At 37.1% G+C, this 27,937-nt stretch overlaps 3 protein-coding genes across 13 annotated transcripts in view; 2 read left to right on the top strand and 1 right to left on the bottom strand.

Annotated features, from left to right (window-relative positions):
• The window catches only part of BTBD8 (BTB domain containing 8), a 43,183-nt gene extending 34,956 nt beyond the window's left edge, over positions 1-8,227 (top strand). For 6 of the 7 annotated variants that reach the window (XM_054212415.1, XM_054212414.1, XM_054212413.1 and 3 more), the window contains one exon: positions 22-7,120. In XM_054212415.1, coding sequence (XP_054068390.1) covers positions 22-491 — 470 coding nt within the window. In that variant the 3' untranslated portion in view covers positions 492-7,120. Of the gene's footprint in view, positions 1-21; positions 7,121-8,137 lie in introns of those variants that run through there. The other variant, XR_008468139.1, reaches the window with a different exon arrangement.
• Positions 8,228-8,482: 255 nt separating this feature from the next.
• On the top strand, positions 8,483-20,804 carry C8H1orf146 (chromosome 8 C1orf146 homolog). Of its 2 annotated transcripts, none has more exons than XM_054212429.1 (6): positions 8,483-8,577; positions 12,403-12,495; positions 14,517-14,610; positions 15,755-15,923; positions 18,770-18,848; positions 20,685-20,804. In XM_054212429.1, the coding sequence occupies exons 2-6, from the start codon at positions 12,493-12,495 to the stop codon at positions 20,802-20,804; spliced, it is 465 nt and encodes a 154-aa protein (XP_054068404.1). In that variant the 5' UTR covers positions 8,483-8,577; positions 12,403-12,492. The 2 variants fall into 2 exon arrangements, with proteins under 2 accessions (XP_054068404.1, XP_054068403.1); XM_054212428.1 differs by lacking the exon at positions 8,483-8,577 and adding an exon at positions 11,141-11,187 and having other exon boundaries at positions 12,426-12,551.
• GLMN (glomulin, FKBP associated protein) overlaps positions 20,795-27,937 on the bottom strand; it is a 22,905-nt gene continuing 15,762 nt past the window's right edge. For all 4 annotated transcript variants that reach the window (XM_054212426.1, XM_054212423.1, XM_054212425.1 and 1 more), the window contains exons 16-19: positions 27,002-27,065; positions 23,563-23,686; positions 22,049-22,131; positions 20,795-21,906 (exon numbers count right to left, since the gene is read on the bottom strand). In XM_054212426.1, the coding sequence (XP_054068401.1) occupies positions 21,799-21,906; positions 22,049-22,131; positions 23,563-23,686; positions 27,002-27,065 (379 nt within the window). In that variant the 3' untranslated portion in view covers positions 20,795-21,798. The remainder of the gene's footprint in view (positions 21,907-22,048; positions 22,132-23,562; positions 23,687-27,001; positions 27,066-27,937) is intronic.

The raw sequence follows: 27,937 nt of genomic DNA, 5'->3' as shown, positions 1-27,937 counted from the left end.
CAGTATTGTGAATTATTTCAGGAGACATAGATGATTATGACACAATGGCACAAACCTGCATGTATGAGCATCGGCCTTCAAAAACCCTTTCTCCAATATATGAGATGGATGTTGGAGAAGCAATTGAGCAGAGGATGGATTCAGAAACAGCAGTTCTAGATGTGGATTTTGAAGATCAGCAGTTTGCAGAACAGGACTGGACTCTTCTCAGGCAATTGTTATCTGAGCAGGACTCAAACATAGGTTTCAAAAACTCTGTTCCTGAAGACCTTAACTTAGCACAATGTCTTATCAATCAGACACTGTTTCTGGCACGAGATGGTTCGAATCCTCAGGGTACATCACAAGTTGACACATTCAGTAGGTGGACTGAACTCATGTCTCCACTCGATGATTCTTCAGCAAGCATTACAGTGGCAAGCTTTTCATCTGAAGACTGTTCGTCCCCTCAAGGGGAATGGACAATTCTTGAACTGGAAACCCATCATTAAGGTGATCAAATGTTTGCAGCTAAACTCCAACCCATTCCCCAAATCTATTTTTGATGAGTTGTTTCCGTACAATAATGAAACACTGCATCAGTCAAGAACGAGCAATTCTTGATACTGAGGCAATCTTTCTGATATAATGAGGTAAATATGTTAATTTATAATCTAGATTTAATCACAAGTACAATAATTTTTCAAGACTTAAATGTATGTCTTTTCTAAAAATGAACTTTGAGCATGTATTTTCTAGAATTGTTAGAAAAAATTAGATGACATGAGAGAAAAATCTTGGTTTCCACCCTCCCTTTCATCTTCCTTTCTGACATTTTAATATTCTTATTGAGCAAGAATTTAAAGATGACTGCATAATAAGTAGAGCTATTCCCCTCCTTTTCCCCCCCCCCCTTTATATGGTGACTTCATTTTGCAACAATAAAGATTCAGAATGGTTGTGTCGACAGGTGATGTGTGCCAACGCTGCTTTAAATGATGGAAACATATGTTCAAAGAAAACGTTTCAGTATGAATCTGCCTTGGGCCTTACTAATATGAGCAGCTTGTTTCATCTGTTTCTTCCAGATTTGATTTTTGTATTTTTGGTTTGTTTAGAAGTTTCTAATAAATTTTTTTAAATTGTCTTTCCTTTAAATATAAGACTTCAGAGGGTCTGTGCTATAGGAAGAGCACTGTTTCTTTCTTGGAAATGCACATATTTAAGTAAATATTTTTAATGGCATGGTGCATGAATTCAGAGGATTTTGTAGATGCTGCTCCTGTTCTAACAAACAGTATCTCTGATATCTCCAAAAGTATATCTCAGTCTGAAGTTGTGGTCAGTGTTACATCAGAAGTCTGACGTTGGCTAGAACTACCTTCAGGCTTCAGTTCATTACACTTGCACCCTTATGACACTGTCTGAGGCAGTGTCATAGCAAGATTCTCAGGAATTTGGGTTTGTTTGTTCACTTAAATGCTACATTTTTGGAGGGATAATGGGATTCTTGCATCTTCATTAATACCTCTAGTGTAGTTTTTACAATGAGACTAAATATCAACATAACCATTCTTCTGACTAAAAGTGAGATAGGATATACTTCTCAGTACTGCTCATTCTGCTGCTGTTGGCAGTTAATTTGGGTGTGGATGGGACTATTTATTGTCTTTTCTGATTTGACAGGGGAGGAAGGGACTGAGAAGCTATTCGTAATTCTTACCAAGTTAGAACTCCTCCTGAAACACACAGGATTTTTTCATTGCTAAGGTTAGGCCCTCTAAGATATCTGCATTATATAAGTAGTAGGGCTTGTCTTTCACACAGCTTAAAATCTAAACAGGAAGTATTCTACCTCCTCTTAGTCATTAACAGAAGTGCCTTCAGAAGCAGGTGCCATATGGCAGTAAAAGGCTACTAACTTTTTTTTTGTTAAAACTATTTAAGATAAGTGCACAACTTAAACTAACTGTAACCACTGATAATATGGTCAGTTTTGCAAGCTTTTGCACAATTCCAACAGTGCACCTTAATTTTCTTAGAAACTTCCTTTCTTTTTGTTCATAGTCAAAAACTCAGTTGTGTGGAAATAGGAAGTTGCCCCAGCATATGACTAAAGAAATTATGACTTGTCTTATCTGTGGACTTGACATAATAAAGAGCTCTAAGGCAAAGCAGTGTATCTAGAAAGCCACTTTGTTCAACTTCTGATGGAGAAGTGATGTTTTATTTTCCCCAAATTAAATGGAGAATTTTATCTCATTCTTTAATATCAAAGCAGGAAAAAGAAAAAAGGGAAAGCCTTCCTTTCCCTTTATAATGAAGAAGGAAGACTTGAAACTCAAAGGAGGATCTTCAGTCTCATAATAAAAATTCCCTATTTTTTTTAGCTTTTAGGATCATAAATAGTCAGATACAATTCAAAATATTTTAAATGTAATATGCTGTATTTACCCCAGTCTTCATATTGGGTGAGTCAGAAGAACATTTAGGAGTGCAAATCATCAAGAAAACCTATTTTTCATCTTCAAGTTTACAAGGTATATCGACAGTGGAAAATCTCTTGGATAAATGAAGTAACTATAGTATTAGCCACTGTAAAAGATGAAACTCTAGAGAAGCTTTTACAGAAGGCTGAGGAATGGTGTTTTTTCAATTTCTGTGTAAAAAGCTAAAGTAAAAATTGTTTAAAATAAAGTTTAAGCAACTTTAAAATCCTGATGATATTCTGTTAAACAAAATGGTGGAAAGGATTAGGAAAGGTGACAGAAAGTGAAAGAGGGGTCCCTTTTGTCTATTTTTTGCTTTACCCATACTTTTAACTTCATACTGAATTGAAAAAGTAGCACTGAGAAGTGGCACACAAAGTTCTATGTTTGTTGTATGAAATACAATCACCTATAGGGCTTTTTTAATCGTGTTTTCTCTTTGCATTTACTCTTCTGGTTATATGAAAATTAAATTAGCTTCTCTCTCCAAGTCCCCAGTGATGTTGCAATTCCTTTAATAGTTTTGTAGCAGACTAGTGATTAGGATTTGGTGTATTGTTCAGTTGATACATACGCAGCCATAGAATTCAGCTTCCCAGAGCCAGATAGTCTCTGTAGAAGTAGCAGGAATAGAAAGCAGTATTGTTTTTAATTTGTGTTACCAGAGTGCCCATGAGGCTTAATCAGACCAGCATCGCACTGGCTAGACACTGTACAAACACAGAATAAAAACAAGGACTTCCCACAGAGTGGTTATAATACAAGCAAAGACATAAGACAAAAAAGACATGGATGGAAAGGTAAAATGAGAGTGTCAATAGTTATCTAGCTACAGTTTCAGCGCACCAGCAGTTTAAATATTGTCTTTTTTTTTTATTCTGTATGCATTCTGAGAAGGGGAAATTGGAGGGTGAGATTTGGAGGCTGGATAATGAGGGAGCTCTAAGAATCTATATTCCTGATCAGCCATGTGCGTCATCTAAACTCTGTTCTGTTCCACCTTGTTTAGTAGTCCTTTCTCATTCAGGAGTAGGTGGCTATCTGTTTAATAGTATCAGTCACTTGAGTTCTGTGGAGTCCTGCTCATGCCTCCTGACAGCGACTTTGCCACTGTATTGGCCTCCTCTCCAAAACATGAGGGAATGGACAAACATTTGTTTGGGAACTTCATATACAAACAGTCAAAGCTAGTGTCATGGGCTCCAAGTGAATAGTGATTAAGAGGTCCTGAATGACCTCTGAAGTAAAGACAAGGTATGTACATCTGATGAAACAGTGAAAGGGCATCAGTGAAGAAACTAAAGAAAGAGATGGGATAGTCAAAACAATGTTTAAGAACTTACCTTTGCAGAAGGATTTTGAATGAGTAAGAGCAGTGAAATTGCTTTGTCAAAGCCTGAGAAGACAATGTTGGGGTCAACAGGTGATACTGGCAGCTTACATGAGATCATTATGTGAATGGGTAAAGATGTCTCCTACAGGCAGTAACAAGAAATTTAGTGAAATATCAGTGAAGTTTAGAGGAGAGGACTCGGAAATCAGAGTTTAAGGTAATGACCCTGGTTTTGCCTACCTTGAATGAATTTTATGAAAGCGAAAAATAAGGAAGGATGTTTTACATATATGGAGGTATCAAGTTAAAATAGGCTAGACCTCCAAAAGGTGATGTCAATAGGCATAATGATTTTTTTTTTTTGCTTGGAAAATTAGAGTCTAGACTGGACTAGAGAAGCAGCTTTGCAGGTTTTTCACATATAGATGCTAGCTAAAATAGTATTTGGGGAATAAATCACTGGTTGACATACTGCAGAGGGAAAAAGAGAAGGAAATGGAGGCTGAAACACTTGAATTGCTACAGGAAATTGAGGAAAGTGGAGCTTCTTCCAAATTATCTGCTCAAAAAAACAATTAGGGAAACAAAGGAAATAAATAAACAAAGATGGTGACAGGAGGAGGACAGGATATAAGGGAAAAAGCACTGTTGGCTTCATTGAAGATGGCCCATAAGACAGATAAGTATAAAATAGCAGTTTTGAGGCTGGTTAAGAACATGTTCTGAAGGACTGCGTTCAAAATGACATATTGGCTTTCTCAGAAGGAAAGGCAGGCAGATGCCAGTTTGGTCAAGTATGACAGAATTGCAGGGAGGAAACTGAGCTTAAACCTTGAGAGGCAACCATTAGAAAAGCACATCAGTTAATAATACATTTTGTTTTTTAAAGGGATGAGATTATACCATATTTATATAGTGTAGCAAAAGAAATGAGACTAAGACCTGAAGTGAAGATCAGGAGAGATAAGTATGCATGAAATGAGATCAGCAGGCAGTCTGGGCTGCTACCACAAATGATCAGATAAGAGCATAAGAAAAGACAAACATCTTTTGTGGTCAGGGTAGTGGAAAGAACACTCCATATCTTCATCATTTTTCTTTTAGAAAAACTTGCTGTAGAACCATAAAATTATAGAAAAATTGCAGAAAAATCATAGAATTACAGAAAAATGCAAGCTAGAAGGGACCTCCAAAGGTCTCTAGTCCAACCTGCTAAAAGCAGGGGTGACTTCAAATTTAGATGAGGAAGCTAGGACCATATCAAGGTCCATAGCGTGTATAATGGTAATAAATAAAGATAGCAGACGGGAACATGGCGCTCACTGGAAATAGTTATTTAAGATTAAAAATATTGTAATAAAACTACTTTGGGTATTGTTGGAAAAGATTAGTAACGAAGTACAAGAAATATGGCTTGCTTGCAGTATTTTTAAGTTCTGGATTATATGTGATAGAACTGTACACATTTAATAATCCTATTCCACACTTTACTTTTTAAAGTTTTAAATTACTTCAAATTACTTTGCAAATTGCAAATTTTATTATTATTTTGGAAGAACGAGTGGGCAAGAAGAGTTTCCCATGTTTCTCACACAAAGATTGTCCTTAGGATCTGTTCCCCTAGCATTGTCTATCTCGCTTTCTTTAAGGGCATATGTCCAAAAAAAATTAACACACCTGTATTAGGCACAGATTGCAGGAGGCTATTTTAAAAATTGAGTATATATTATTGCCATCTGGAAAATAATTAGTAGCATGCTTATTCTACTTTGTTCCAGAAAATCTAAACCTTTGCATGAAGGAATTAAGAACTGCTATTATGTTGTTCATCTGTTGCTCGGAACCAAGACACTTAAGAAGTCATTATTTTGCTTTCACTAACGTCAAAGGAAAAACTCCTTTTGACCTCAGCTAAAGCAGGTTCAGGGCTTACCTATATTACATGCATGTACTAGAAATGCTATTTTTCCAATATATCTATTTCATAGCTTTCTAGTTTTACTCTATTAATAATATTGCACAGTTGTAGATGTGACAAATTGCAGCTAGAAAGACTTCAATTTAGAAGTCATAATTATATGCATTTTGTTAATATTTCATGACTGGGGTGATTTAACATTTGTACATTGATAGATTACATTCTTGCCAGGACTACACAGAACTGAGGACAAAAGGATCAGAGATAGCAGCTTTGTTATGACACATGATTCCATGGAAAAGGGCTTTTAGATTTGAAATCCAATATAAACTTTCATCTCTTACAGAAAATCCATACTAGTTTTCAGCTCTATCTCTTGAACACAAGCTATATGTGCTATTTTTGAAAAATAAGCTTTAATGTGTTCAATTTTGGAAAAATTACAGCTGAAATCTATTCTTTGGCTAATTTAAAACCAAGCTTCCTATCAAAAAATTACTGTGTATGTTTATGTGTGTTTAAGGAAACTAAACCTGTAACAGAGGAAAAGTGATTTATATAAAAAGTGGGTATTAATTGGGAAAAATACCGGGTTTGATTATTTTTTTTTAATTTTATTTTCTTGAGCTTTGGTAATTAATAACTGAAGAAGCTATACAGTGCATGAATGCACACACACCTGTCTATTTCTTACATTTGACCTTCCTTTTATACTTTGCTTTGCAATCTATACTGTATGGTCAATTAGGCCACAGTTCTGCAAACATGGGAGTGAATCCACTTAAATGTTTGCAGATTGGCTTTCAGGTTAACATTCACTTTTCAGAAAGGGTAATGGAACTGGCACTGGGGGCAGACACTGTGCATATTTGTGTTTTTATGTGGTACTCAACTCAATGAGGTTCTAATCCTGATGAACCATCTGGACACAGTTAAAGTATGAAATAATAATGGAATTCCATTAAGTTGCTTCCCTGTTCTCCTTGATTTATTGCTGAAGTTCCCAGCTCAGAAGACTGTTCCATAAGAGAAATCAAAGTCCTAAGAAATCTAACTTTTTGCATTACATGCAACAAAAGATATTTTGCTATTGCACAGTAAAACATGAATACTGATCAGATCTTCAATAAACGAAGCCTCAATATTCGGGGGGGGGCTGACTATAACTCAGTAACTAGATATACTTAACATGGGCACTGATGGACAAAATAGGTTTTGGATGTTAACAGCAGGTGACTGTTAACTACATTAAAGTGAGTGCATATTCTGGTGAACCTGAACAGAGGCTCACGTGTACAAACTGGGGGACTGAGACAAATTACACAGGTAGTCTATCAGGTTTTGTATTTATGCACGCAAGTAGAAGTGACTTGACTTTTTTTTCAGCTCCCACTGAAATTAGCATGAGTGGTATCAGATCCATATTCATAAAAATCAGTATCTTTTTAAGTGTCTAAACAGAAAGACTGGTAACCCGAGTAAAAATTTTGGCTCATGTACCTTACTTTATAATGGTATAAGCCAGCTTTGAGATTGATCTCACTAAATGACTTAAATCTACAGTATTTATGCAGTCCTTATTTAGTCATTTGTTTGGTTTTCTTCTACTCGTGTTTAATGAAATTATTTTAGTTCTTCACTTTTTTTTTTTTTAATAACACACTTTTGAGTGTGGCATGGAATCCGGCCTCTCAGTACAATTGTATCAATGTGCTTAAGATCGGTATAAATAGGACAAACCATATGTACGTGCCAGATTCAGTGTAGGCAGTGTAAAAAATTTTTGTTGCCTTCATAGAATGAGGTAATCTTCATGTCCATGAACATGAGACCCACCTATAAATCAAACTTCCTACCTGTAACAAAATGTCTTCCTGTATCTTTGTGGCAGAGAAGAAAACTTCAATCTCTGTTTTCTGGATTATCATATTCTAGTGATCAAGATTAATCCTATGTATGTATAGTGGGATGCATTTGGGGAAAAGTTTGAGTCACTAACTGTAGTCCATGGCTTTATGGTCCCAGACCATTTTGACTTCTCAGTCTTTGAGAAGGTGAGGCGGGGGGCATGTTAAGCTCTCAAACTGAATGCTTGCATGTTTTCCACCTGCTTGTTTTTCAAACCTAGATAATTAGCTGGGTCTAAGTAACCATATTTTCAAATGACTCCTTGTGAACTGGTCTTCTGTTTCCAGAATCTCTGTACGGTTGCATAGTCCCACAAGCTTCCTTCCCCATGCTACATACTGAAGATTCTTAGTTGATTTCTGTATAACAGAAAATAATAAATCCTATGTGTAACTTAAATGCTGAGTCATTGTACTTCATTGAACTTGTGGACTGCTGCCATCAATTTTTATTTGTGCTCTGTAAATTGCAAAAAAAAAAAAGTGTTATTTTCCTCTTCTATCTGTTTAGTGGACCTTCTTCACTCCTTTTTCTCCTGTAAGAGGAAAAAACCTACTTTTTCTTGGATCGTGTCATCGGAGAACAAGACAGGTGATGTGTGTGAAGATGAAAAATCATTTCTCATATAAAAATCTATGGAGAAGGAAGATACCTATGCAACTGCCCTACAAAATCAAAAAATGATCCTGATTTAGAACATACAGGATATGGCCCAGGAGAGTGCAGAAAAACACTAATTCGATGAAAGATTTTGCCTTGTCATAAAGTAGTTATTCATCCACTTGTTTAAGCCATTATCTTCATCATATGGGAGTTCTAATCCCAAGATCCTTCTATTCCTGCCTAAATGGGGTTCTCTGCTCTGCTCCCAGGAGTTATCTGATATGCTGCCAGACACAGCCCTGTTCTCTCTCTTGCAGCTTCACCTGTATGTGAAATGCACCATGGAGGTATGTGGAAAAGGAATGCTTTTGAGATTAAAGCTAAGACTAGCAAAATGTCAGAAACTGTCAGAGCAGAGATAACTGTAAGTAGTAAAATAAATTTAGCTCGTAATATCAGGTAGCACAGGATCTCTCAAAGTCACGTTTTGGAAGGGAAACTATGGGGAGAAAAATACTCTGAAGACTGCACAATCCAGAAAAACCTATTTTCATGGAGCCCAAGCTCTCTTTAGCTTTCTGACAGCAGGCTCATAAAAAGAGAAAGGCAAGTCACATAGTGAGATTTGGACTTAAATGGCATTGCAAAACAAACTACTACCCGAATTGTCCCTTGAGCAGTTGCTAGCCCAGGGGCTCAGCATATCCCATTGCATAAGACTTGGACCAGACAAGCGCTAGGCTGGGGTGGCTTTTACACAGGAGATGTGGGGTCCATTCCCCTCAGAACTTTCTCACTCAGAGTCTTATTTTTATTTCAAATGTGAACGATTATCAAATGTAATGACAGGCAGAAATATATTCAGTCAAGTTTCCGGTATAACTTTTTGCCAACTGAAATTAAGATACACAGAATTTATACAAGGTAAAATATAACAACTGGAGTCAACAATACTGACAGGAAGCAATTTCTGCTAAGGTTTTGTTTTATTTCATTGTCCCGCACTTATCCGTCATTGTACTTTGATGCCTCTCAAGTGGGTATTTTGAGTTGAGGGGTGGGGGGCATCCAACTTCATGTATGATAGATGGCTATAGGGGAGAAAGGCATCCGCTGGTATCCCAGGAGCCTAAATCCAGTGTTTAAATTTCTCAGTAATTTTTTTTTAAACATAATAACTTATACTTTCTCTTATGTACCATACATTTCTAACAGTGTTACACTGAAGGAAACAAAAATCTACTCACCTTTTAAAAATATTTACATTGTGAATCATCTTTTTATTCTATTCTATTCCCTCCTATTATTTTTTCTCCATCTGAATTGTTGTAATGTAATTAATGCATGTACATATTAGACATATTCCAAAATACGAATTCAGATACACTTTAGTGTTATAAATCAAGTATAACCACAACAAACCAGTTCTTACTCTCTAGTGCTGGGATCTCTAGCACTGAAACACAAATTCATTCATAGTGTGCATGTATTCAAACCTCTTGTCAGCAAACGTCAGTGGGATCATTGATCCTTATTATAAAACTGCCTTATTATTTTATAATTGTATTTTAAAATAATTCCTGATGTTCTTAACTAACTCCCTGATTTTTGTATGCAGTCAGAGCAAGTGGCTCCACTGTGTTACACGAAACAGCTTCACAGTTTGTTGGTCCTGTCACAGCTCTCCAGAACACTGCAGACAGGATACCTCACACACCTGTTATTTTCCTTTAATTTGCTCCACATAAATTTAAAAATTCAGTAGTAGAAATATTTGACTTACTATCAAAAGTAGCATGGCATTTCCATACCCTTGCAGTGACGTGCAACTGTAACTCGGGTGCATTTAACCAACAGAAATTGGAGAGATCAGATGTGAATCCACTTCTTATTTGTCTGAAACAAAAAGAAGAGTTATCTTTAAATCACTAAAACGTCTAATTATTTCCAAGTGAGCCAGACAATTTGGTATTTAAACGTATCATTTTGAATATATAAATGAGGTCGCTTTCTTCTATTTTAAAATGCTCTAAAAAGAGTTTAAAAAGGAAAAGCTTTTACTACAATCTCAGATTTTCAGTAAAAATACCAGATTCAGTAAATAGGCATGAGTCTAGATTCACATACTGTGTGAAGAGCAGAGCTGGAAATCAATGCTCTTTTTCAGTACTTTTAATGACTCTCCAGCTCTTCTTTACCATATAAAAGAAGTACTGTTTCCTCTTATATGACAAAAAAAGAAGCTCCCACATTCTCAGTATTTTTCTTTCACTGAAAGTGGTGCCATTTCTTGCTTTCGCCTTTTTGTACTGTGTAACTTCTGTATTTATAACATCATAGAAAACAATTTGGAGTATTCTGCCCCAGAAATAGCAGCAGAATTAGCTGTTCATTAAAAACACTCCCTCAATATTTTTTCCAATGCAAAAGTAGACTTATTACCATTCTTGTTTACTATACCCACTTGTTCTGCCTGATGCCCTTCCACATTTTTTGTCCTTTTAATCATCTGAAAATGCAACACCATCTACACTTGTACAGCAGCAGTGTCTCAGGCCAACACCAAAGTTTCTGGATGACTTTTATGGGGACACTTACAAGTAGATACGGCTTTCAGCAGCATCCCAGCAGAAGCCAGTCCCCATACGCTCCAGGGCAACACGGAGCAGCAGACAGGTGCTTCCTCGCTTTCCGCCAAAGCCTGAGTTATTTTCTTAGCAGTGATGTGCAATTCATTTGGGTGTTGGGAGCTTTTGTTTGCCGTCTCTTAATTCCTCAGACCTGTGGGGCAAGGTTGGCGAGGAGCAGCCATGGTTCCTCCTGAGGTCTGCAGGAAGGAGACGGAGGCCCCCGGAGAGTCCGCAGCCACCAGCCGTGCCTAGGATGGACCCACCCCGTCCTCTGCGGTGCTGCTTGATGCCAGAGGGCTCCAGGCCCAGCTGCCAGGCTGTCCTGGTGTAAGCGACGTAGGATTAATTTCTTTCAGTAATCTTACTTTTCAGTAAGATCTCTTCTAACGCTAGAGAAAACTGCACTCTTAGAAGACTCTAGTGTCTGAATTTGTGAAAATATTGACTTCAGAGCCAGCTATCATACGCGGGTTTCAAGGTCTCAGTGTTTTTGAGCCTTGCCCGGTGCGGGGATAAGGAGGAGCGAGACCCAGGCACTTGACCCACGCTGGCCCACAGGATTATTTCATACCACGAACATCACATTCAATATAAATTATAAAATTTGCTTAGGAGTTCTCTCTCTTCCTTGATGGCTGTGATCCAGAGAACTTCTTGCTGCTACCGGACCCCCGAGGCCTCCCCTTCCTCCCGAAGCCGCAGCGCTCGTTGTGGGCTCCTCACACCGCACCACAGGCTGAAAGACACGGCGGCACCGCCGGTGGCCGCCGGGCGGGAAGCGCGGGGCGGGCGCTCGCTGCCCGCCGCTGCCAGCGCCGCGGCTGCCCCGCCTTGCGGCCGGTCCTGCAAAGCCATCGGGATTTCATTGTAGCGCCTTCCCAGGTTTTTAAAATGAGGAGAAGACAGATTAAAATTTACATTGGGAACCAGCTGGCACGCGGGTTTGGCGGAGCCCAGCTCTCCCGCCTCCCCGGCGAGGCCAGCGGGCGCCTCAGGGACGTGAGGCGAGGCCCGGCCCGGCCCAGCCTCCTGCCCACCCCGCGCTCTTGCCAGGAAGCTTCAGTGTCCCCAGCTGCACCACATGAGCCTTACTGAAATAGAAACGCCTGCCAAGCTGGATATCCAGGAATATTTTCAGAAAAGTGAAAGACAAACGTAGATGAAAAGAGCTAGTGCTCAGGCCTGCGGCATGGTGGGCTGCTCCGGGCTGGGCAGGAGGCCCAGGGCAGTCTTCCTAAAAGGATCTGAATGTAAAAAGTGCAGAGTGACAAGCGTGCCCTTTGAAAACAGGGCAAATGCTCTTTAGTGGTTTTAAGCACTTTTAGGAATGTTTTTCTGAAGTCATTTGTTCATTATGCTGCTCTGTTACGCCTCTCAGATGCAGATTCTTTAAAGCCATTTAGGCATCTAATTGCTATCTTAAATTAGTTCAGTTGTAGTGGGCACCTGTATACATTTTGGAGAATCGGGTAGTGCCCTGGGTTTTAATCAGATCTTTAATGGATCTGTGTGCCTTAAACATTTCACCTCTTTAATTGGCAGGTATTATTTGTCGTCTTTCCAAGCTTTTCAGAAGGTGGCAGCTGAGATTTCACTGCGGAGCCGTTAAAGCCTTGAAAAAAATGACAGCAAATGGTGGGCAGGAACAGTCAAGATGGATAACAACAGTTATTATGAGTGCAGCTCTGCAAGTACAATATCTCTTGTTAAGAGCAGTATCTGACTCATTAAGAAACACTGAAAGAAGCATTTCCTGTATTCTATATGTAGAAATATTTTATGCAATGCCAATGAATATAGTCTTTTGAGGACAAAACAGTGACATTAGTCTGAAGTTGTTTCTACTATAGTCCTGTTCTTTTTGTGTGTGTGTGCGTGTGTGTGGTTTTTCCCCTAGCAACTTCTGTATCTATTTCGTATTCTTGCCACTTGCTATTCTGAGTTATACTGCTTTAGGATTGTCTTCCTGACTCATCATTTTTGCACTGCACTGATGCTGCTTTCAAATTAGCACTATGAATAATTCCATCAGAAATGTTTTTAATTTTCTGAGTTTCTCCCTGAACACTTTATTTTCTACTATACTGTATCAACATTGAGGTAGATTATTACTCAGTAAGTGTGCAATTTGTTTTAAAATACTGAGTTTTACAGATATTGATGTATATTTATATCGTTAATATCAGAAGCCTGGACTGTTCCTCAGTAAAGTGAAAGGGTATGTCAAGGAGCTGGTAGTTAGTTCTTGCAGCTGAGACCAATTTCATGCCAGCTGGAGAGAATTTAGAGGCAAGAGGGCTTTGATTCATAAGCAAGGGTATCTCCCGCTAGCTTGGCTGACAATGTTATCACCCCATCTCTGCTGTATAAATGGGTGAACAGGGTTGAAGTAATTCCTGAATCACCTCAGTTTAAAGCCTGTTCTTATTTGCCTGCTTGTCTTGGAATGAGACATGTAAGCTGTTCCAGTTTGGGAACTGCTTCAAGAGCAATTTAATCCATAATATGGTGAGAGGTATCGGAGGTCAGTGATCTCATCAACTGTGCCAGCAAAACTCACTCCTACTAATAAGAGCCCCAGCTCTACTCAAAACTACTGCCGTTGGTACGGACACCCAGTGAGCAGAGATATGGAAACAGCTGAATACAAATCTAAGGTGGCTTTTCTGTTACAAAGGCATTGCTTTGTATCAATTTTGGTTATGAGCTTTCTCTGTTCCCTGTGCAGCTATCCTTTTCTTATAGCTGTTATTTATATTTGTGCATTAAATAATTCACTGTCAGCAGTGGCTTTGAAGCAGAGAATTTTTCCAAAATTGCATTTGTGCCTCATAAGCAGCTGTCATTGAGCGTTCCCTTTCCAGACCAATTGAAAGCATAACATTTCTGGTTACTGTCTCCTTCAGGGTTCACTTGCTATCCTGAATTTATTTTGTACTCTTCCACTAAATCATACTTCCCTATGTAGGCAAGTTGGCTACGTTTTAAGTGGGCAGGTTAAAGAACATGTTAGTAGCTAAAAAGGATTCAGTGATTTAATCTTTAAAATGTGTTTGAGCAGTTTCTGTAGAAATGCTGCAGAAATGCTTTTTGCAGGGTGAAAAATATATCCAAACCCACTTCATTCTGTAGATGATTGCGTTGCCATGTTCTAATTTTCCTGAGTGAATTGCATTCTGTCAAAAAGCTTTAAATAAAATCATGTCCCACACAGATTTTCTGAACTATCTTCCAAATGAAATGCTGATATCTGTGAAAATAATGGTTTCATTAGCCAGAGTCACAGAAACACACTACTGTATGTTCTTCACTCCTGCAAATCCTCCTTTAGCACATCGTACAAAAATAGACTGTAAAATGTTTGAGCTTCTTTACGTATTATGCAAGAGTTTCCTGTGGCAAACTGAATGTATCCATACAAAATTGTCATTCAATGTTTGATAAATTCCAATGCAAATATTTCAAATTTCATTAACTCAAAAAGTTTAATTAACATTTTACTACTTCTTTATTGCAAGTGGAATAAAAAATATTTTTTAAACAACGATGCTAAAGTTCTATCTATAATGGTTAAGACAATGCTTTAAGAATATTTCTATCCCCTAACTTGTTGGCCGAAAACATATTCTAAAAATAACTTTTAAAAATTTTTTTAGAATCATGAAATTTCTACAATTCTACAGAGGCAACAACACCGAGTTCGATATTCAGAATCAGTGGAAATTGGATCCGTGATTTTTTCTCTTTCTGGTACAGTACTTTGACGTTTACGTTTTTAAACGCATAAGCTGTAATGAGATACAAGATCAAGCCCTGTTGTAGGCTATGCTAAACTGAATAAAAGCTGCCTTGTTGTAAGGTCGTATAACGGTGGAAGGAGCTGTGCTGTGATTGCACGTAAATCTGAGGATGGAGCAGAGAACTTTGAGGATGACATATTTTCATCGGTTTTTACTTTTTTTTTTTAGTGTATTGTAGAACAGCTACATGAGATCTGGTGATCATCAGCTGAACTGCTTAGTAACTTCTTGTTATAACTGAGCAACGTTATAATGTTGTTATAACATTGAGTGCCACTAACATGTAAGACAGCCATCAAGATTTTTAGTATTCATGGCTGTAAACACAAGAGCAAACCAAGACCCTTGGCTTTCATCTTCCAAGTTGAATTTGCAGACCTGGTGGTAGCAGAGGGGTTAGGGAAAGCATTTGTGAGCAGGTTTGATTAGGAAGTCACTGAAACTGCAAACATGAAATATCTGTCCTTCCTTTTTAGAGCAGAAGATGCTTTAGACAGGTAGATGAGATCCTTAAGCTGAAGCATTCCTGAACTATAAGGATTAATGAGGCCTAGTCTTTTGTATCCTCCATTGTTAGACCTTCTGAACATCAGCCTTCTTAACTTTCCCTTTCAGAATAACTTAGTTGACAGGGTTATGATTTCATTTGTCATGGTAGACAGTTTTGCTTACTTTTAAGACGTTGCAGGTGTGTTTGTTTATCGCATTTAGAAAGGGGACTTGCTGAGCCTTTCAATCAGTCTTTGCATTTGCCCTAAATTCATTCCATTAGAGCAGTTGCTTGTTCCTGAAGCATGTGCTTTCAAAGGCACTCAGATGCCTGTACTTTGAGTGGATTGAACAGTCACGTTTTTTTGATGTTATGGTCTAAAATAACCTCTGAGTTATTCATAGTTTTATCTTAAAAATACTAGTCATCACTGGCCAAAGCTCACGATTACATTTCACTGTCAAGATGTGTAAATTCATTCATGTGTTTTGTTCCATCGCCTTTTACACTAATGTTTGGATAAGAATTCCGCTTCCTGGTTTGTGGTGAGAATTTAATCGTGTTCCTGCCATCACATATACATTTATATCCATTTCTTCAATAGGTGTTGCATTTATACTGGCAGACACTCAAGACTTGCTTATGACAAGGGAAGAGTCGTTTTTCAAAAGAATTCAGAAGTTCATAAACATTCATCGGAACAGTTTTTTGGTTTTGTCAGCTGCACTTCATGGACCAGAAGAATGGAATGTCATGTTTAGGATTCAGAGAAGGTATCATTTCAACATCAAACCAAAATTTTTATTGCTAGGAAGAAATGAACTAGCAGTCTTAGATTTGGGAATGTTATTTTAGGAATTAGTTTCAGGAATATGAATTTTCTTTTGCTAACACACTGAAAAATTATTTAAAGCCTATGTTTTTTAATGGCAAAGAAAAGTGAATCAATCTATCTGACACGCTTTTGTTAATCTTTTGTTACAAATAGGTAACAAAAGGGGACGTTCCTCAAAACATAGCAAACAACATCCCTTTCAATCACTTTAGGGTTATGTAATATAATTTTCTCTTGAACTGGAAAATTAGGCAGTTTTCTTAGCTCTGGCAGCATCTTTTCATGGTCATTTTGAAAACAGAACAGGCAAGTTTCCTTCATGAGAAAAGGCTTTGTTGTAAAGTACAGATTCTTTACCAGCTTTTAAAATCTGTTTACTTGGAACAGTGTCTATTATACAGAGCTAGAGCAACTGAAATAATCAATGTTATTTTACACCAAAAGGATGAAACTGGCCATCAAAACTGGTTTGTTTAAAACTTTATCTGTGATTTCTAATGAAGCCTGCAAATTTGCATGTTTCATTACATACCTGCTGACAGCAGTTATCAGGTTCTGCTCCATTCTTGTAGTCAAAACTATTTTCCGGTAAGTACGGTAGGCCTAAATGCAGTTGATTTTTCACTCTTGACATCAAAGAAGTGACTATTCTAATGGAGTCTTTGATCTTTACCTCCATGAAACTTGCACCAGTTTCGTTAAATTCTGGGCACGCTGCCAAATGCTGATGAGTAGCAGAGTGTATGGGATGAAATGTAGGAAATCTATTACCCATTTATGAAAATTCCATAAATTTTCATGAGAGGTCGCAAAAGTTCTGCCACCATTCAGCAAGAACATGTTATTTAGCTGATGGCAATGCTAATTCTCAGTCTGCCTTGTGGTTATGCACAAGTTGATCACTAACAAATGTGATGTTTTGAAACTATATTCCATTTGCTAAGACAGTAATTTTATTAAAATAAAAATAATAGTTTTTTCATTGCAGGCCATACCAAGTTGATGTTGACAAAGCATGATTATATTTTAGATTCATGTGCTTTGTTACTACCTGGCAGCTTGGAGTTCTGCTATTGTATGTAAATCACTGACTGAGCTTTTGCATTGATGTGGTTGAAACTTGTGCCACGTTCTCTCAAACTACAAGTCACCTGTTGGATCTGTTAAAAAACAAAGTCCCCATATATTTTCAGGTCTTCCTGTATTAGTTTCTTCCTGCTTATCTATGGTTTTGTTGCAAGTGGGAAGGATTATTTTTTTTAATTATTAAGAATAATATTACAAGATTGCTGTTCAACACCATGAACGCTTTGGGTAAGGTTGTGTATATCATGGGGGAAGGAGGAGAAAAGCAATCTTTATCATCACAGCTCAAAGGAGCATTCCACTAATATCCTCAGTAAATCCATATGCTAATTTTTAAACACCTTGGAGCAAAGACCAGCATTGTGTTCTAATGGCCAGTGTTCTGCCCATTGCCCAAATTAGTAAAATACAAACTAAATTTAGACTTTCTGTAATTGGAAGCAAAACTATTGATAGAAATGCATTTTCAGGGATCTAAATAAGTTCATGCAATTGTTTCTTTGTTGCACTTCGTTCATTCACCCTTTGCTTAGGCCATTGCTAGTATTAACAAAGTTGCATCTATTTATTTCCCTAATCCCTAAACGTAAAACAAACTACAGTTTCTGCATCAGATTTTAGCAAAACTCAACAGTGACCCGAGTACCTAGTCTTAAGGAGGGGCACTGCCTATAACATTTATTTTTGCTAATTAGAAGAACAGGCAGCCAAGTTGAGATCAGGCATCTAACCAGCATGGGTCTTAATGTGAACGAGTCCAACTCATCCAACAGATTGCAGGGAAGAACAGGTGGTAGTCACAAGGGGAGGTCACAGGGGAGTACACAACTGAGCAGCTGGGCACCTTTTGTGGATTAAATTTTTGATTATTTAAAATTCCTCATTCTTTGTTGTTAAGTCCCCATCATGTTTTAGCTCCACAACAGAAAACAGCAGCGATGCTAACTTTGTTGTCATTGTTACAACACACTTAAGATACAAGTCTTAAGGAGAGGCTCTGTGCTTGCCTAAGCTTTCATCTCTCTCTCTCTTCCGTGACTGCACTGAACAACTGATGCTCATATTTTAAATCTTGATTCCATTCTCAAGAATGAATGCATATGAATAACATTATTTATAGAAAGAGAATGAATTTTAGTTTAAATTATTTGCATGAACAAGTCTTTACATGAAATTCTTAGCAGAATTGTCACATTATCTTAATCATCTCTGACGTACAGATTGCTATATTTAGATAGTATACACTACAAAGACTTAGTTCAAATTCTGAAGTATTTTTAGCACAGTGTTTTTAGATAATTTCCTGTGTTTTTCCAAAGCCATAAAAAAAAAACCCAAACATTTTTTTACTGGCACTGAGAACAGTCAGTCTTCAACAATATAGCAGAAGAGGGTTTAGTTCTCTGAATGTACACATGCTTAAGAAGTGTCGACTGATTGATTGTCAAAGAGCCCTAGAAAAACCAAAGAGTCTTTCCAAATCCCACCTAAACAAGTGGTGCAGACATGGGACAGATGGCTGTACAAACAGCGTGAACTCTCCAGTTGCCTTTAAAGATAAAAGCAATCTTCCATGTACTTGTGGTGAAGACACGGTAAGAAGTTGTTTACATCATGTGAAAATGCTTTTTGAGTTTGTGGCGTAACAAATTAAATGTGCATTCTAAAAGTAACCTTAACCTTTATTTTGATGTGCAGATTCCTGGGCAGTAATTTACGTATAATACCAGTTCATAATACTGCTGAAACTGTTAAGTTAATGCTAACTATAGCCAAGGTAAGTCTGGTTGCATATACTTTAAAAATTTAGTTCTTCAGAAGTATATTAGCCAGGAACTATAAAATACTTATTTTTCTTTAATGGATCATTTTGGGTCATATTGACCATAATCCATCTAATACTGTTACTCTGATGCTTTAGCCGAGTCTTTAAAATATTGTTGAAGGTAACTTGAAAAGCTCTTAATAGCATCTATGAAGAAAATTAGATATGTAAGAACTAATTCCTCTGGAGTCCTCAGCACAAGAAAGACATGGACCTCTTGAAGTGGGTCCAGCGGAGGGCCACAAAGATGATGAGAGGGCTGAAGCACCTCTGCTAGGAGGACAGGCTGAGAGAGTTGGGGTTGTTCAGCCTGGAGAAAAGAAGGCTCCACGGAGACCTCATAGCAGCCTCCCAGTACCTAAAGGGAGGCTACAGGGAAGATGGGGACAAACTTTTTAGCAGGGCCTGTTGCAATAGGACAAGGGGTAACGGCTTTAAATTAAAAGAGGGAAGATTAAGACTAGCTATAAGGAAGAATTTTTTTTACAATGGTGTGGTGAAACAGTGGAACAGGTTGCCCAGAGAGGTGGTAGATGCTCCATCCCCAGAAACATTCAAGGTTGGGTCAGATGGGGCTCTGAGCAACCTGATCTAGTTGAAGATGTCCCTGCTTACTGCAGGGGGGTTGGACTAGATGACCTTTAAAGGTCCCTTCCAACCCAAAATATTCTATGATTCTAATGTGGCTCTTTTTTATCACTTCATTTAGTAGCGCAGAACCAGCATTGGATCTAAATGTGTAATGACTTCTACTTAAAGTAAAAAAGCCAATGTGAAAACTCTAGTTACTTGTGGATTTTTAATGATGCACATACAGCTTAACGAGTGTAATTTATCTGTGTATCTGCAACATATTCTGTATGCATCAACACATTATTAATTAAATCTATTTACTGAACCTCTTTAAAGAACGTTTTTTCTATGAAAATTCTAACTTAGATATTAACTATAACAGTACTAGCAGCATCCCACATACCAAAAATAAAAACAGCAGGGTGAATGATATATTAGAAATAAAATCTAAATTTACGTTTTATCCTTTCCTGAAGGGAGCATCTCAAAATAATAAGCATTAACCTATTCCGAGTATTCATCATTTTGAAAGTGTGTAAGCTAGATCTCGCTTATTATATGGCAAAAGCTGTTAAATACTTATTACAATGTTGAACATTGTACTTAAACTTTTTATGGAATCTACTGATGTCTGGTCCAGTCTCCTAATACAGCATTAACCCAAAAAAACTTTTAAGATTACTGCTGATCCTATAAACTTGAATTTGCTTTTCTACTTGTTCAGAATGTTCACACCAAATTTCAACAGGAGAGCCCCATAAGAAGTGATGATAGTAAATACCACAAATCTGTCAGTTGCCATTACATTATTTCTTATTGATGCAGTGTAAACCCAGTTTAATGAGCTCATCTTTTGTCAGAGAATCCCTAACTGGTACAGGGCCTAAAAACCAACACTTTTTGCCCCAGTTAAACAGATACAGCCAAGGGTGCAATACATCCAACTAATCCTGAGCTACCCATACACAACACCTGTTGAAATACTACCCAGATAATCAGCTGCAATGCTGGCAGGACTCGTTATTTAAGGACTGGTCTTTGCACCTAAAAAGATACATCCCATCACCTCTTTGTCATCATTCCTGAATATCAGAAAACAATTCAAATTTCACTGCTGAATAATTTTACATTTGTACTATTTGAAAAATAAGATGTTGAATATTCTATTACCTAAGAATTACTGTGTCCGACTCATAATATTTTTTTTTCTCTAAGATAACTTCCAAGCCACGAGCAGATGATATTCGTAACCAAGTGGCAACGACAAAAGCCCAAATAGTAGAAAACAGTCCAGTTTGGAAGATGCTTCAGGAGTACCAGTTGCATTGCAATTAATTTAGTATTTGGGTTTTTATTCATAAATAGAATGGCTACATTTTAAATAAAGTACAGCACGTTTTTAAAAATATAATTACATTTCAAAAGACTGTATATACAACTTATGCATTTGGAATGAAAATTTGTATTAAATAACTATACAGTGAAAAATAGCATACATTATACCAAAAGTGCATTCTAAGAAAAAACCAAAAGCCATCCTTGTCTTAACTTGATTCTGAACTTAAAAGCTCATCTGTTTATAATAATTTCCCAAACTATTTAAAATATCTTAAGAAAAACTTTATCATTAAAGATAAGGATAATCAAAATAATGCCAAAATACAGGTTTCCCATGCATAAACAGGTGTAGGTATGAAATCTTACAGTGTGTTTTTTAAACATAAGTGTTATCTGCTGGTTTATTAACATCTTATTTGGCTCCAAGTTGATATGTTTTTCTTTAAACCTGGTTTCATTTGCTATAGTGTTTCTACTATTTGCTATCTATAGCTTACAGTCCTGTCTGTAAATATAGAATCTTGTTTGTCAACATTAAAAAGTCCTAATAAAAAATACCTTGTGCTTAAATGGTTCTTTTTAATTAATGGTTCTCCAGTCACTTTATAAAAATCCTTGTAATTCACAACACCCATCAGCAACTATTATCTAACAAATTTTGAAGATGAACAGAAAAATAAATGCGGAACCCTACCTCCTTGCTACAGAAAAAAGAAAAACCTTACCCTTGGTTTTAATTTCTAAACTTAAGAAAAAGCATCAAATTCTGAAGAGGAGTACTTTAGCAAATAGGCCATCTCTGTGAATCGCACACAACAATAGCAAAAGAAAATAAAAAAGAGCAGCAACAAGACACGAAGAGTAACATTTGCAATTCTAGAGGCCACTCTAAATCGCTCTTCTTTAAAGGCTCGTAGCCTCCTTTTCAACTAGACTCTCATAGTCAAAATGGTCTTACAAGAAGTGTGTTAATTCAAATACTTCAGCTGACCTAACTATTTTCATCCATTCCACCTTTTATTTTCACTTCAATGAGTTCCTCTACTCGAGATAGAACACTTTCTATTAAATCAAATGTGAAGAGCGCTGAGTGTAAAACCTGAAATGACAAAAGAGATTAGTGTTATTTCTATTAGAAGAAATTTCTATTTTTTTCCCCCCACTGTAAATGTACATTTGTCTCCAGATTGAAAAGAAAATTTCAATACTTCTGAATAACTCTGAAGGAAATGCAAACTCACCTGAAGCTGCATTTCAGTAGTCATTGCAGGCATCTTTTCCCCACTAACAGTTAGAGAGCAAACTGTGTTAGAACTGTGTGCCTCTGTAGAAGAAAATAACCAACCAGAGATCAGGCTGCTGTTTCACACAACTTTTAGAATGAAAATAATATTTAATCTATTAGCGTTTCTAGCCAGTAATTGTTAAAAACCGCAAACCTAGGGATTGACCAAACACAGGACAGAAGGTGCTGAACGTTAAGACGACAACAGTTTGAGCTGGATGCTATCGCCAGGCTTTCCATATCCCGTTATGACTACATTACTAAACAGGCAATATCTGCTACTCAAAAAAAAATTTATATAGCTAAAATGCTCCTTAAAAGGAAAAAAATAATTATTAAATCTGATTGATTGATTTGTGATACATTTTTAATATTTCCACATCCAGAGAAATTGTAGAAGGTTCTTTAGCTTGACTTAATAAATCCAGACATGAAATACATATTTAATTAAGAAAAGGCTGCAGGCTTCTCTGTTTACTTGCAGCAGGCAAAACTACAAGGACAAGTCTGAAAACTAAGGGGAAAAACTCTTACATTCAGATCACATATTTGAAATTCAACATAATGCTTACAAAGATTATACACTGGGGAAAAAGGCTAAACCATTTACTATTACGAGTTAGATGTTGTCTCCTGAACTCAAATCTTTTTATGCTTTGTCAAAGGCTGGAGAAATATAAGAAGAACTTAAAGAAAAAGAGAAAGCTTCCCGATTCGTTTTAAAGGATGCCCTTTAGAAAGACATCCACAGGTTGCCTTTAGAAAAATTCGCCTTCTCTGCCTCATATAGTTTACAATAATAGAAGAGGATAAGACCAGGGGCCAAAAGCCACACTGACATTTTTGGTAGCAGAAGCAAGCTCCTTGGGCTGTCTTAATTATACTGGAGACCACAAAGGAGCAGAGGATCTGACATACACAGAGATGGCCTACAGCAGCTACAGCTCTTACGCCCTGTGGAATGTGTCTGTTTAACGCACAGCAGAATCTGATTCTGTGTGTCAGATTAAAAAAAAAAAAAAAAGTAAAATAATCAAGAATGTAATCCTTCAGGCTTTACGAGAGTACCTATTTGCTGTGTGAATTATTTCTTTTCTTGTCAACCTCCCCACACCTAGTATGAAACCCAAGGGCTATATATTCACAGAGAGATTTAGATGCTCCTATCTAACCTTAAAATCAAAAGTATAAATGCATAACAAGCTTTGAAGATCTTCATGTGACACTGTCATCAGGTTTCCGTAAGGTTTACACACGTGATGAGAGATAAACAAGTTCAGATTTTTCTCACCAATTATGAAAATTATTAATATCAAATATAGCAACTACTGAATTATTATTTTAAATATGGAATAGCGTGAACAGTTAAATAAAACATGATCTATACAGCACTCACCAATTATTTGTTTCCAAAGGATTTCCAAAGTTTTTAAATATGAACAAAGCTAAGAAAAAACCCAAACAACTAACCTCTTCTGTTTTCTTTCTTATTCTTTATTTCTGCTTCATAGTGTGCTTTTGACATATTGAGTCCTACATGCAGCGGTTTTAAAAAATTTTGCTCAATCTTGGGAAGTATGGTCCACACACCGGTCTATTCAAACAGAACAGAGAAGGTTACAAATAAGTTTTGGTGGAGCATTGCAATGCTAAGTTTTTGAGCATAAGTTTTTTAGACTAGTCTTTGTAACATACATTTCTGTGCTGGGAGAAAAAAAGAATAAAAGACTCATCCATTTAAGCATGAATAGCAGCATGATGGACACGTACACTCCTCTCCCTCTCTCTTACATTTTCAACATTATTTGTTGAAAGTTGGCAGGATGAAGCAGTCAAAAACAAAACAAAACAAAACAAAGCGGGGTTTGGGGGCGAACTTAGTATGTAGGCTGATAACTACAGCAATGGAAACACACATTTTCAACTTGTCGTAAGCAAAGGTGAAGGGATCTTGGTGTGTTGGAGGGGGTGTACCAGCCACTTTCTCAGGCTGGAATCTCTACAGTGAGTAAACAGCACTTGTAGATTCCCTTAAGATAATTCAGCAGCAAAATGGCACAACTATTTAAATTCAAGTTCCCAAATTAACACTGTATTGCGATGCCAAATGAAACCTCTGATAAATGTCACGCTCCCCATACATATAAGGGTCTTGTCTATATTGCATTCAATTTAAAAAGCACTGTAGGAATGTTACTGGATATGCTACTACCCCAATCCCTAGGCACAGTAGCCCAAGTGACACATCAACTTCTCCCCAATTTGGCATAGGGTGAAAGGAGGAGTTTACAGTAATGGCACTCAGGAAGCAAGAAGTACAAGGAAAAGATGTTCAAAAGCAAGGTTGTTCAAGGTTACACCGCCCAAGAGGAAAACTTCTCTCCCTTGGCACCTTATAAGTTTGTAGTTACAAAACTGCTGTAGAAGGAAACAAATATAAATCAGTCTTTGTGTCTTCGGATATAGGAGCCATTTATATGACTCCTTTCTTCAGGCAGTGTCCTCAAAGGGCAGAGTACGGAAAAATAAGAATTCTCAATGTTAAATAGTATTGTTGATTACAGCAGAAAATTCACCAAATTTTGATGCTAAATGACACACAGTTAACTGGTCAAATAAGAAAACCGGTAATTACTTCCGCCAGAATGGGGCTAAAAATGAAGAAATCTTTCCAGAAAAATACTGGTTTTCAAACTTGATTAATGAAAGTGCTTGTTACACAGCAATCAAAAAATCTGAACTGACATGAAAGGAAGCATTTTCTTTCTGCCTCACTTGCGTGATATGAAGGGATACAGGGAGGAAGTCAAGAACTGGCATGGCTTAAATATAAGGGAAAACTTCAGAAGACGTGATGCTATTTTCTCCTCAAACTGTACGGACATGTTTTATGCCAGGTACCAGACCAGCAATGTTACAGCAATTGTGTGCTACCATCTATAAACGTTTTTAATAATAATCAAAGAGGAATACTCTCTTTTCTTGCAAAGCTATGCATTTACATGAAACTGAGTGGACCGTAATGAGCACTTGAATAGTAATCACTCTGGAAAACTGAGAAACGGATATAGTCTATCAATACTAACTAATTACATAAAAAGTAAAATAGAAATGCACCAACTGAAAACTATTTTTACTATTCATTTTCATTACAGTTTGGGTAATCAGTGCAAGCTATATTATTATTATTCTACTTAGACTAATAACATCATTAGGCACTTATAATACTTGTATTCATAGATCTCAATGTGCTCTAAAAGTAGATCAGAATTTTTTTATGTATTTTAGCAAACAGAAAATGATATGCTGAAGTCTATTACTCCAAATCATAAAGAAAGTCAAGGAACTAGGGGAGAACAACAAAACACCTCACGATACTTATTGCAGGTTAGAATGTTCCTCTGGCCACGATACTGCTTATTCAAGTCAGGAAAGGCTTTACTGTACTTTGAAACTGACAAGCAATTTTTCTTTAAACTGTCACTAATTTAAACAAATATTTTAATGCAAAAATCAAAACATTTAGTACTAAGGAGAACAGTTTGGGTTGGAAGGGACCTTTAAAGGTCATCTAGTCCAAACCCCCTGCAATGAGCTGAGGCATCTTCAACTAGATCAGCTGATGCTTGTTCGCTACATGATACAGTGGATAAAAAGCTACAGAGTTGCATAAATTAGAGGAATGGTGGAACACAATGATTTGAAAGAGTCATCAGCTGCATTTACAATTAGAATAAGTAGCACTCGGTAGTGGAATGTAATTGGAAAACTAAACACAAATAATTCCACTGGCTCTTCCATACTGGAGTGGCACAATGCAAGTCAGAGCACTTCTAAATCAGCTGCTAGAATATGGAATCCATATATTGACCCTGCTGTGAAATTCAAACAAGTTTCCCCTTCAGTATTCAGGAACACACTTCCATCAACTGCAGGTGGACAGGACTGACTGTACACAAAACCAGCAGATCCATCATCATATACTACACTGAAAAGCCAAAGAGCAGTTGAGTAACAAATACAGTTTGCACTGATCTACCAGTAACAAGTGCTGCTGACTGCTTCAGACAGAAAAGAGCTAAGGAAAACAGAGACGAAACAGGTGGGGATTATGACTAAAGCTATAAAATCCTGCTTTAAACTGAGGTAGCGTAATATTATATGGGTAAAATACATAAGGGCAGCTTCCATTTTTTAATATACTTCAAAGTTTAAATATTCATGGTGTTTCTGAAATAGCTCCATTCAAACATCCACACACAGAAGAAATGAAGGTAAAGAGGTATACCTGTAACAACGACACAGGTAAGCTGCAGTGGTGGGCAGTTTAGGCTGGCAAATTTCCTTTGTGCATAAAACACTCTAAGCTATATCCAGTAAAGCAATGTAGCAGAAAATTGGATAGGCCTGGCCATTCCTTTTGTTACTTCAGCAGATGGATCTTACAGACAAGAATTTTTTTGATGCTGATACCTAGAGAAGCTTTTAACATGTACCTATCATGCAGCTGCACAGGTACTGCAAATATAGAATACCGTTTTGCACAGCTAAAAGCTATTTAAATACGATTATTAAATACTTTCTGAGAAATCTTAACACGATTAAGATTCTAGTGTGTCAGACAAAAAATATTTTGCCTAAAGATGAATAAAATGGATCTCAAACTGCAAAGGTTTGTATTATTAAGAAATCCACTTCGAGGCTTGAGGGATACCACCAAATAAATAAGCAACATTAACAAACATAACACATCACATATCTTCTGACATAGTTAATAAAAACATCACTTCTGGATTACTGACCATTGCAAAGAAAAATGCAAAAAACGTGTTTTTGAATCAAGGATAACAGCGTTCACATGAATCCAGCCCTTATGTAATCAATCATTTTCAAATCAATTAGTACTTACTTGATTATCACTTTCACAGTCCTTAATGATTAAGTATCTCAGTAGATTTAGTGATGCCATAATCCTGTGAATTAAAAATACACTACTATTTAGAACACAGATTTATATTACAGGGATAATAATTTAAATAGTCCATTAGCCAGACATCCTAAAAACATCCATTTGTACAAAACGTGACCACTGATCTGTTGCGCGTTATAGCTCAGCCTAGAGCCCAGTCTGCAGTAACGTCCAGGTTACAATAGTTGACACTTTGCAAGTAAGATTACAACTGTCAGCAGATTGGAGACGGCTGGTGATTGTGAGGGAGAGAGTTCTCTGAAGAGATAGAACCTCATTACAGAATTTGTAATATGCGTCACTCGTGATCCAAAGTTGACAAGAAACTAGTGGGACAGTTTTCTTTATTACTGTATTGAATTTTTACTTTTGAGTACCTTTTAAAAATATGGGGTTTGCTTTTGTTTTACCATACTTTTTAGCAGAAACTCTTTATTGCTTTTTCCAGATAAACGGTACAATTACCTGGACACTATCACCTTACTGACTTAGAAGCCCAACCTTTACTCATCACATAGGAAGAGACTTGTCCTATACAGGAGACTTTCAGAGACATTTCAGTAATTTTTGTATTACTTAATGCAAGTATTTGCTGTTCAAGTGGCTCTGTATTCCCACTCATGAGATACTGGATTCCCAGCAGCAATCTGCAGAAAGCTGACAAACCATACAGTCCTGAAGAAATAATGCTGTGCCAGTTATTTCTGTAATCTGATATCTGAGGCCTTATATCCTCAGGGAATGGAGAACGAATTCCTTTCTTGTTGTTAGAAATCAATGTAATAGCACTGTGACCTTCTTCTATACAGTCAGTTGAATGGTTGAAATAAGTGCTCATTTCCATTTCTAGTTCCAAGAATTTAAAATACATTGATG

This window comes from Rissa tridactyla, chromosome 8, assembly GCF_028500815.1.
Source record: "Rissa tridactyla isolate bRisTri1 chromosome 8, bRisTri1.patW.cur.20221130, whole genome shotgun sequence".
Classification (NCBI taxonomy): domain Eukaryota; kingdom Metazoa; phylum Chordata; class Aves; order Charadriiformes; family Laridae; genus Rissa; species Rissa tridactyla.
The sequence above is the reverse complement of the archived record's forward strand: the minus strand, read 5'-3'. Positions and strand labels throughout refer to the sequence as shown.

Coding starts and splice junctions, on each gene's coding strand:
- C8H1orf146 (XM_054212428.1), top strand. CDS start 12,483: ATGACAGCAAATGGTGGGCAGGAACAGTCAAGATGGATAACAACAGTT. Junction 14,611..15,754: donor CGTGATTTTTTCTCTTTCTG/GTACAGTACTTT, acceptor TTTCTTCAATAG/GTGTTGCATTTATACTGGCA. Junction 15,924..18,769: donor ATGTTTAGGATTCAGAGAAG/GTATCATTTCAA, acceptor TTTGATGTGCAG/ATTCCTGGGCAGTAATTTAC.